The sequence below is a fragment of the Hetaerina americana genome, unplaced genomic scaffold (genome assembly GCF_022747635.1).
Source record: "Hetaerina americana unplaced genomic scaffold, ioHetAmer1.1.p SCAF_6, whole genome shotgun sequence".
In the NCBI taxonomy this organism is placed as follows: Eukaryota; Metazoa; Arthropoda; class Insecta; order Odonata; family Calopterygidae; genus Hetaerina; species Hetaerina americana.
The window spans coordinates 71,345,129-71,356,893 of record NW_027287205.1 but is presented as its reverse complement, the minus strand read 5'-3'; the positions used below and the strand labels follow the sequence as shown (position 1 = coordinate 71,356,893).

The 11,765-nt window shown below is 34.8% G+C and overlaps 1 protein-coding gene across 1 annotated transcript in view; it reads right to left on the bottom strand.

The window, feature by feature from the left end:
* Positions 1-4,430: 4,430 nt before the first annotated feature.
* LOC139695413 (microtubule-associated protein futsch-like) overlaps positions 4,431-11,765 on the bottom strand; it is a 436,630-nt gene continuing 429,295 nt past the window's right edge. The window contains exon 5 of the mRNA XM_071594159.1: positions 4,431-7,314. Coding sequence (XP_071450260.1) covers positions 7,145-7,314 — 170 coding nt within the window. The 3' untranslated portion in view covers positions 4,431-7,144. The remainder of the gene's footprint in view (positions 7,315-11,765) is intronic.

The window sequence follows — 11,765 nt, the reverse complement described above, 5'->3', positions numbered from 1 at the left end:
CACAATAATTAAAGAATTGTAGTCTGATTTTAAAGCGATGAAACTGCATTGTAGTTCCTCTTCAAGTGGGTTTCCCATAGAAGGCAGAGTGAATGGCCATGGGAGTGAACTTTCCGGAAGAAAGAAGTCCCATGGGGGACTGTGGGATGCCCTTAACTCCAAAGTTGGCTGCCCCTGATGATGCATTCGTAAGGGGGGGGGGGTGACGGTTAATTTTCCTCACAATTTTTTGAAGTAATCTACTTATTAAGGTAGGTTTTAGATGGACACAACTACCAAGTAAATATATTGCTTCTCCTAACAAAACCCAACCCAACATCCTACTCAACAAGTCCCTCTTCATCTTTTTGCACTTCCTTTCTCCCTTCATCTTGTCCAACATCACTATCCTATTCCCGCTGTCTCCTCGTTTGCCGTACATTCTCCCCTCTGTTACATTCTTCAACATCCCACTGCTTATCAAATACACTCTTCATCCATTTTTCCTGCTTCCTTATGATATCTCCCAACAATTCCCTCTCCTTGCCCACCATACCGAGCACTTCCTCATTTGTTTTCCTTTCCATCCATTTCACCTTCTCCATCCTCCTCACCCACAATTCAAATACTTCCAAATATATGTTTATCATCCTGCTTCAGTGACCATGTTTCATGCCATACATAATTACGTTCCATATGGAAAGTTTTAACAAGTCTTTTCTCAACATCCCTGTCATCAACTCCCTCCTGATGAAACTGTATTTCCATAGTGCAATTCTTCTCCTTACATCCGGACTACTTTGTCGATTTTCGTCCAAAATACTTCCGAGAAATGTAAACTTCCATCTGCTCTAGTTTTTCCCCTCCAATTGCAATGTTAACCTTAGCCTTTCTCTTTCTGGAAAATTGCATAACTTTTGTTTTGTGTATTTTGATTCTCATGCTATATCTATCACATTGAATTTCCAATTCACTCACCGATGCTTAAAACCTCTTGGTTGACTGAGAAAGTCAAGCTTGATCTTGAGCAAACCAAACTGATTTTATGAATTCCCTACTGACTTTCATTCCTATCTTCAGTTCTTCCTATACTTCTGTCATTATTTCCTCCAACTATACTTTGAAAAGGACGTGTGATGATGGACAACCCAGCCTTACACCTATTCTAACACTGCTAATCAGTACTCTGCATTTCCTTCTTGCCTCTTGTCCCTCCATTCCATTTCTATTTTCTGTAATATACTAATCAGTTTTCCCAGTTCATTCTGTCAATGGGGTTTTCAAAATCTACGAAACAGGCAAATATGTCCTGATTGTATTCTATATTCCTCATGATTAGTGATCATAGTACTGCAATGGCATCGCTCATGTCTCCCCTTTCTTAAACCAAAACTGATCATCCCCTATGTAATCAGTTGCCCTGCTCTCCATCTTTTGTTGATGATCCTGATAAAAGCTTTAGCTTTGTGGGAAATCAAACTAATTGTTCTGTGCTACTCACATGATGTAGCCTTTCCCTTCATTTAGAAGAGGAACTAACACTGATCTCACAGTCTTCCAGCCAAAAATCTTCCTCATAGATGCTACAAATCCATCCATGTAGTGTCTTCCTCCCACATTTTCTTATACCTTTTAGTAGTTCCAGATGAATGTTGTCCACCGCCTCGGCCTTATTTGATTTCATCTCTCTTAAAACCTTTCTATCTCATCATCAAGTATGCCTGGACTTAAGCTATCTTTATCTACGTCATATTCTCTTTCTATGTCTAACCTTGTTGGCCTATATTCTTTACCTTAGAGTACTTCTATATATTCCTTCAATCTCTCTAGGATCTTTTCTGTGTCAACTATTGTCCTTCTTGACTTTTATCCAACTGTTATCACAGCTCTTCCCTTCTTACTTCCTGTTAGTGTTTTAACCTTGCTGTAAAGCGCACCAAATTCACTCTTCTTCTGCAAACTTGCCATATCCTTGCACTGCATCTTCCAAAATGCTTCTTTTGCTTTATTTGTACCCATCTCAATTTATTATTTAACTCTGTGTACTCCTTTCTGCCTAACTCTGTGTTTACAATCTTCCGTTTCCTTCTTTCATCTATCTTTCTAATCATATCATTGGTGTTCATCTACCCTGAGGACAATGCACGAGCTGGGCATCGAAACATCAGCCAATATGGAACCCCTGACCCGGTGGAATACCCGAGAAAACTTCATGAAGGTGGTCCTGTAGTTCAATTTGTGGCTTTCGATATGCCTTTTTTGAAATATTTCAAGTTTTCCTCGATAGTACTCAGCTATTTTCCCTCCTCATTCCTGATTTTCCCTACGGCCTGCTGATACTCCATCCTCGTCAATCCAGTTAATGCTTCTCATTCCATTTCCTAACCCGCCGCCCCTGCCTTATCTTTTTGAAACGGACACTACATTTCATAGGAACTAAATTGTGGTCAGAGTCTGCATCTGCTCCACGGAAGCAGTGCGAATTGATCCCTCAATTTCTAAATCTGTGCCTAAACATATTATAATCTAACTGATACCTCTCTGAGTCACATGGCATTTCTTATGTATACCTACTCTTTCCATTGCCTACTGTGGCATTCCAATCACTATGAAATGTTTCCCTGCAGGAACTCACCTGATTATGTCCTCTAACTGATCATATACCCTATCGACTTCTTCCTCCTTATGATTGCTTAGTGGCATGTACAGCATGTCCCAAAAGTAGTAGAAGAGAGTCTGTAAAAAAATGTATTGCCAGAATTGATACATTCACTCAGAAGTCTTTGAAGTAGCACCCTTGTGCATCCATACACTTTTGCCAGCAGATTTTTCTTACTTCGTACGCCTAATGGAAGGTGGTGCCTGAAATACTGCTAAACTCCCTATTCCCGGCCTGTTGTTATGCTTCTACTGAACTGTGGTGATGTCCTTTCAGCATGGATTTGAGGTGGGGGTCAAGGAAGAAGTCTGGTCCTCACTAAACATTAGGGCTGTATGGTGGCTGAGGCATTGTTGAGAAGCACTTGGCAGATTTGCGAGTTTCCTTTTGTTTGTCCGAGAGCACTTGAACTTTGCACACACCTTTCTCATACCCATGTTTTTTGTCACAAGTCAATTCACATCACTTTTAGCGTTGCCTAGTTCATCAGAAACCATTCGAGCACTTAATCTGCGATCCCGGTCCAACAGAGTCTTCACTCCTACATGGTTTTTATCACTTTTTGAGGTCAAAGGGCATCCTGAATGTTCGGTATCATCAACATCTTCTTTACCCTCCTGACACAAATTTTGCCACTCAAAAACACCTGCTATACCCAAGGTGCCCCATAAGCTACCTTGAGTATGTCATGAGTCTCTCTCCCTGTTTTGTTCAGTTTCACGCAAAATTTGATGGCGTAGCACTGTTCCAATAACCGGTTTATGATGGAGCACAACAAGATCACATTATAGAGATAATGCTAATGAATGATCCACACTCTGCAAAGGCTAAGGAGGCAGCTGCCACTAGCTTCCAGCCTCCCTCAAACCCAGCCAGAGAAACTTCGCCCATCAGTCCGCCTATCTGGGAAAAAATAAGTCATACCGCTTTTGGGACAGACCTTGTATGCCTGACCGATGACCAAGTTCGTTGGTTCTGCTTTACCCTCTGCAAGTAATATTCTATCTGATGCTTGCTCTATGTTGTCTATGCTTTTTATTATCTTTTAATTCAATGTTATGGCAACCTCTCTTTGGTTCTCGTTCCCTCCCATGTATATTACTTGATAACTTTCACTCCAGTGATTCCCGTTATCCGTCCATCTCACCTCGTATAGACCTAAAATATCTCTATTTCCTCTGTTCCTCCCTGGCTTAATATTCTCTAATTTACCTGTCCTCAACCTCCGCCTAACTTCGGTTTCTCTTGTACTGCTACTTTTGGTTTTTCTTTGCAAGATTTTCATGAGATGACAACCACGGAAGCCTTGCCTTCTCTGCTGCCTGGCACAACACAGTCAATTGGGCCGAGTCTTGTTGATTTTCAATATACTGTCCATCATAAAAATCATGGGATTAATAATTGAGGTGGTTTCATGTTGTCTTTCTCAATAGCATTTTTAACATGACACCATCACTCAATGGCCACCCCACTGGGGTCTGATGCCTTTGCAGCTGCCTCACTGGGGGACAGACGCTGCGTGGATCACCTTGCGTCTGGTCCCTAACCTTCAATCTATCTGGCATGGGTGACCCTACCAGGGCCAATTATTATTGCTCACACCAGCACAGTTCTAGGGGTCATCGAAATGCACAAGCCCTTCCACCACTTCAAGGTTATAGTCCATGGAAGGGTAAACTGATGATATATGGTTCATTTTAATTTTTGATTCACTTATATTCCTGAATATAAGTCATCAATTTTTATCCAAATGCTGATCATAGAAATTATCATAAAATAAAAACAGTTTTAATCCACATAATCTCAGATTTATTCGCAAACATACCCATACATACACTGAAGAATTCATTAGAGCAAGCTTTAAGAGGATTCTGACTAGAGGCTTTTTGGACTTAAGCAAAATAGTGAATGCAACACTTTTTATTTAATTTTTATTGGCATTATTTTTATCTTTCCAGACATTGAATTACAAGCAGAGTGCAACAATGAGTGATTTGTTGGGGAATTGAAATAAAAACCACCAATTTAAATGAAAGAAAAGCTCCCATTGCCAAAATGACCATGTCATTAAAATAAATGATAATTTGATCCATCATATTTGGGGTGAAAACAGACCTTACACAAAGTGTATAGCACTATCGTACTGCGTTGCATCCTCAAAAAAGACTTCATGAACTTCCATGAAGATATTTTGTCATGATGTATCTAATTCAAACACATATGACTATTTGTTGTTGTTGGAATTACAAAGTCAATTATTTCATTACATTTCAACATATGACTATGTTTTGATTCAGAAACTTAATTATTTTGCTAAACCTCTTTTCCATTTCATGTCCTCCTGCTTCCCTGTAACAATATTCAACTCATGTAAGGTCTGCCTATTGCGACAAAGGCATTCTAAGGTAATCATAGCACCATTTCATTTTTACCTCAGTTCATCTCATTTTTAAAAGCTCGGTTCCATGTCATTTTTTACACAAAGAAATTTCACAGCATTGTATGATTAAAATAATGCCTCTTTCATGTTTTAAAAAGCATCATACAATAAATAAATAGTTATTAATTAAATATCCTCATGTAATGAAATAACAGTAATTTTATCAAGTAGGCCTTCTTTATATTATTGCCACTTGGCAAAATTTCTCATTAACATAAAAGATAAAATCAATGTGAATGAATACTTAAATAATAATACATAATTTAACTTTTCACAAACATTTACAATTACTCCAGATTTTTCCAAACCGTATTGCCAACAATCAACTATGTTTGTGTATTCTAAGTACAAAAAAGGCCAGTATATTCATGGTTTACCGAAAATGCCCTGATTATTGTATGTAAAAACCTTGAAGTAATAGTTTTTGTGGTCTACAAAATTTTTTAATAATGTACAGAATGTCTAGAAATTACTTTTGATGTCTATTAATGAGGAAAATGAATTTTGATTTTTTTTAACAAATCTTTGGTTGAGCACAGCAAGCACTATGTTATTTTGGAATACCATATTCCTTTTTGATAACTCAATAACCATGTTTTAAATAGCTCATTAGAATATGAATACTACTATCATCTCAAGCACCATTTAGGTCGTATAAAAATTCTGTCATTAGACTATAACAATTTCATTCACTTCAACCATTTTCCGTACAAACTGTTACTGATTCCTTTAGAATGTTGAAAATATTTTTAATAGGATACATGTAATTTTTTAACAACCCCCATTCCAACAAAAATTGAAACAAAATACTAATACAATATATCACATCAACAATTTTCATTGGAAGGACCAAACACTAAAAAGCATTTGCTGCAAAGTTACTGCTGTATACTAAATATGCATAACATGTTATAATTATTACATATTAATGCTGCTTGTAAAGCTGTATTTCCATTTTAATAACTTCATATGACAAACAGAATAAACTATTTAATATTTGACAGGGCTTGATGGTAATAAGTACACATAAAATGGGTGAGCAGACGTGGTATCACATAAATTTACCTACAATTATATCAATTGATTTCAATGACTATGATAGTAGGAAATGCAAATTAAGAAATGAATGCCTTATTCTATGAACTATCATGTATCCATGAAAAAGAATTCCCATTCTTGAACTGATTTTGAATTAGCCTTTAAATTTCATGATGTGTCTTTCTTTGTGTAAAGTAACAATTTATTTTAATTATCATTTTTTTTAGCTGAATTTATACTGTGATTGCTATATGAACAAGGCATTCATATAATACTTTTCCTGTTGGCAGAATACATAGGAATCTGCTAAGTGTAAGACTGGCACACCTTCATGGAAAGGATTATGGAAGAAAATACACAGAATATCATAGTGTATTGAAAAGGTGCGCATTGCATTACTTAGTTCCTTTAACTATTCCCACACAACACAAATTTTAGGAATGAGACTTATTAATTTAAGTCATGGCTTTTATTATGCATTACACATTTTAAAGTGTACTGTTACTTTGCTAATTTATCAGTTAAACATTCTATTAAGATCATTTTTAATTTATCTTATTATCTTTTGCCCATGGTGACTCAAGGAAGATTCATATTATATCTAACAGATGTTAATTTGTCATTGAAATTTTTGAAAAATAGTTATGCATATTGCATGAAATGGCATGGATTGGAAGATCAACTCTTATATCTCTAATCCTCTGAAGCCCTTGTACTATTTGGCAATGATTAAGCATTTAAAGTGAATTCTGATAGTCGGGGAATGTAAAGGTCAAGTCACCATTTCTTTTTATCCTGTATGTTGCTGGTACCAAACTCAAATTTTAATCACTTGATTTAGGCTGAATTCTTTTCTATACTAATCATCACATTTTTTAAAAATTCAGCACAGCCTCATAGGCTCATAAACAAAAAACACCATTCATGGAATAATATTTATACTCAGTCCACTATTCCTTGAGGTTTCAAGCATTTACAGCCCAATGGTCCGTCATTTCTTCACTTTTTTCAGCTGAATTTATTCACAATTAAAATTCAAGCCTATAAGCCGAACAGCTTGTCTCATGATCTTGTAAGTTGATGGTACAGCGACTGGCAGAAGGTGACAAGTCAATATGTGATTTTGCAAGGGCTTCTTCATTCTCTGCTACCCAGTAACCAAGTGTGTCTGTGTCATATGTTGGGATGATGGTCACTTCTGTTGAAATGATAAAGAGAAATTTCATTATTTAATTTACATCATAAACTATTGTAAAACCTATTGCAATCTTTTTTAGTAGAATTTCATTCACAAATATTGCATTTATTTCATTCTATCAAGACAAAAGTTAACAAGAATCCATAATTTTAAGCACTTATTTCATTAATGTTTATTAATGGTATTCCTTATAGTTTTGTTTTGAAGTTAGATATAATATAATTGTATTAAAAATAGAAAAAGCATAACTGCAAGAAGAGTTCGCTGCTTCATCAATGAATGACTAAATAGTTTACAAATAAAGCTGCTGATTCGTGTATTCACATTTTCATTCACTCAAAAGTATTTCATATCACAGTGATACCGTACCTTCACTTCTTGATGTGCAAATTGGCTTTTTAGGTTAGTGTTATGACCTCACATCAGAATTTGCCACCTTTTAAGTAAAATGCACTCAAGCAATCACCAAAAATTTATTTAAGTACCTCTGCATGATTAAAGGCTTGAATGGAGCAAAATTTCCATCTAATATGGTAAAGCTTAGGGCTTGTTCTTTCCTCATAAATGCCTTCATGAAAACTTTTCCAAGAGAAGCCATTGTCCGTTGGGATTATTTTAATAAAGGTGAAAATTATAGGCTATGGATTCTTTTTTAATTGGTATTATCTGGAAATTCTAATGGTTCAAGTTTTATTGTATCGCATGATTTTGCCAAAATAAATGTATTGCTCTGTTGAGTAATCTGATTAATAGGATAGAGTACAACTTCTTTTGTTCAAAGTGCTTTTGTTTTATTTCATTGAGACATAAACTTGTTGGCAGAAGGGTGAAGGAGGAGAAAGCTGAAGGAATGTACCTTATAGGTTTTAAAGTTGATGGCCAGATAACTGTTCGAACTAGATCATAAACTCCATGCCCACAATGTTTTACTTGAATGCTACTATTAACTTTAAACATTTTGAATTAATTTCGTTGTACTTTTTGTGTTGACTGTACTATTAACCATTAACCTATACTAGAAAATGAGAACATTTGAGAATAAAAAAATGATGGTATGTTAAATTTCATTTTGGTACTCTAATCTGTTTTGGTAGCATTTTCAAAATGTCTTTTGGCTTTGATATCTAGATATTATGATAAGAAATTAGGAGCCCTAGCATGTTAATCTGCAGTATTTTAATGGAATTCATCAGAATATATTATTTAGCAGAATTTATATGGCCGACGTTGTTCTAGTTGTTTGGCTGTTAACACTTAATGTAAAAAGGGTTGCTCTGCAAAGAAAAAGTTTAATGGCAAGCATCTGAAAATGTGTTTATATCTTTGTCTTCATACTTCTTAGTATCATTTGTAATGGCAAGTAATTATCTATACTTATTGTTTTTCTCTACAATTCTTTGGCCTAATAACCTCTGTAATTAACCTGAATGCTGATGTGATAGGTGAAGATACAGCCATTTCTAGGTAGTAATCAATTGCTACTTTTCTTGACCTTGCCTGGGTATTTTTAGTGATTTAATTATGAGGAAAATGCATTTATGCCTTCATCTTTTTGGTATAATATTGTTTAAAGAGACAAGTTCATTAATACCATTTATTAATAGATTGTAATGTTTACTTAAATGTAATTTAGATTTAAAAAAATATAAGTTCCAGGTGGACATTACTTAACAGTACATACTGTAAATTCAATTACATTGCGGAGTCAGAAGTAAATATGAACCACAGTCCTGATACACATTTGTAATTTATGTCCCAACTAGTAAAAGGAAGCCATAAGTTGGTCTTTTGGCATTTGATCTTGTGGCCTTTAGGTATGAATGGATCTTTTTATATTACTACCAGACAATATTTTATCTTTCCCCTGGAGTGCACCTAATTCTCCTTTATGCTTTGAACTCTCCATATCCTCACATTACTCTTTCCCCCATGTGTTTTCCCTATTAGTTAATTGCTGTAGTTTACTATTAATCTCTCTATTCTTTCTGTGTATACACACATTCCTCCATTTCCCTCTCTCTTCTATTTCCCTAAGTATCTTGTCTGTAATCTATGACTTTATGATTCTTTTCCTATTCACCATTCCTATTTATCTGTAACTTACACTCCATTTTTAAGATATACCCACTTTTTTATACTCCACCCCTCTCATAGTCCTCATTCAGGATTTTCTCAACAGCCTCATGATATTCCTTCCTTTTAGCCCAATTTAAAGTTTTACATTTCATTTTCTCATATGTATTCCCTTTTCAATGTCCTTAATTCAAGGTTAAACGTCAAGAACCCTATATTATAATCTGAGATAAATATGATCTCCATTCTTCTTTCCTGTCTCTTTTGGACTTATCTCAGCAATCCATTCTCCTCCCCCACCATGCCTACTACTTCTTTCTTGGTTTTCCTTTCTGTCCATGTTAAATTTTCCACCCTTATCCAGACCCATATACTAAAGATATTCAATTATTATTATTATTATTATTTTAAATTCTCTTCCCTGGAGTGACTTCATAATCCACATTTGAATAAAAAATGGTTTACTTTCAGTTATAGTGCATAATTAAAGCATTGGTTAATATTTCTTTCAACCACTTTTTCTCTCTCCTTAGATTTCACCTTATTTAAAATGTTGCTGTTGATCTTCCTCTTCAAGTAATTTATTTTCCGAATTTCCTCAATACTTACATCACAGAAACCTCTAATCTACTCTAATTCATTTTTTAGCAAATAATGGGCATCCATTATTAAGAAATTTAAAGAAATTTCAAACACAAGTCCTTCATAATAAATTCTTAAATGCATCTTTACTGAAAGACCTACCATCGATTCTCTTCTGGCAAATACTACTTTGGCCTATTTATTTTTCCTCAAGCATATATATTTATATGCTCATTTCTCCATAACACTGTCCAAATATGTAATCTGTCCCTCCTGCTGTAGCTTAGTGTCTCCTACTTTGATATTTAACTTAGCCTTCCTGGTTGAGAATCTCATTATTTGGGTTGTCTTAAGATTAATCTTCAACCCATACCTCTCTTATTGTTCCTATAAAGTATTAGTAATTACTGAAACTTCTTGGCTTTCTGAATAGCTTGATCACATGCCAACCTTGCCTACTTATTCCCTTCACCAGCCACTGTATTGATTCTGTTTTAGGGATATTCCAATCTATTAATTTTCTCAATATTGCAATGTCATCATATATTACCCTCCCCTTGCCAAGCCAAAACTGATCTTCATCTTGGCACTTGTTTGCTCTATTTTATAGGCTTACTTGATTTCATTACCAATACTCCTTCGTGTATCACATAACATGTGGAATTATTTCTGAAATACATGGTAATCCATCATTTCTCCTGTCCATTATTTATGTGGCAATACATATTACTAAATTTCAACAGTTTTCTCTGTATTGTGAGCAAAGTGACTTAGGTACATTGTTTAGCCAGCTAAATTATTGACATAAGTAGTGACACATTGGTCTAAATTCACAACAAGAGACAACTTAAAAAAGGCATGCTAATTCAAAAGGTATTTATGTTAACTGTTGAAAATTAAAGTTATTCCATTAAAATATTCATCTGAAATAAAATATTCATTATCTTTTGCATCCCCTTCAATACCATCTCTGGCATGTTTTTGACGAAACACGAAAAGTTTTTGTATGGACTGGTGGATTTGTAAGAAAATTGTATAATAAGAAAACATAGTAAGCACAGGAGAAAAGAGTCAAATATGCTTTTTGGGGAAGCTGGCCTGGGTTCCAAGTATAAGGATGATTATGCAATGTCAAACTGCACAGCAAAAGATGGGGTACAAAATTTAAAGGGAAACAGACAACTAGTCTCTGACAATATGCTCTAGGAAATGACATTGTTCCACTGAAAAAAAGTATATATCAGAGAAACAAATAGAATTTAAGCTGTCAATGTAACACGAAACTTCTTTCTCTGACATCAATCGGTTAAATCTGAATATCATTGTAGTCTTCATCAAATAGTGCTCTCAATCATATAGGCTTTCTGCCAGACAATATTAGGTGATTTGTTCTATGGACTTTGGAGTTACCATTGGGTCTTCTGAGATTAAGTCTAAGAAGAGAGGGAACACCAAATAATCTTAGTATTGACTGTATAACATCCTTAATTATACAAAAAATGCATTACATTACCATGCAAAAGAGAAAGATTTATGTGGTAATCGTCACTCATTCACTGAAATGAGTAGATATGCTGTAAGGATGATGATAGTCATTCTATTTTATATTTATGTCATCCTATTTTTATCACATTCAAAAACATTTTTTTAGTAGTTGTAGTTGAATTTCATTCAAAATGTCTGCAGGTAATGTAAATATCTTACATTAGTTTTGTGTTTATCACACTAGCAGAAGTTCTCTAATATTCTCAGCAGAAGCAATCAGTTTGAGTGTAATATTCCATAATGATATTACC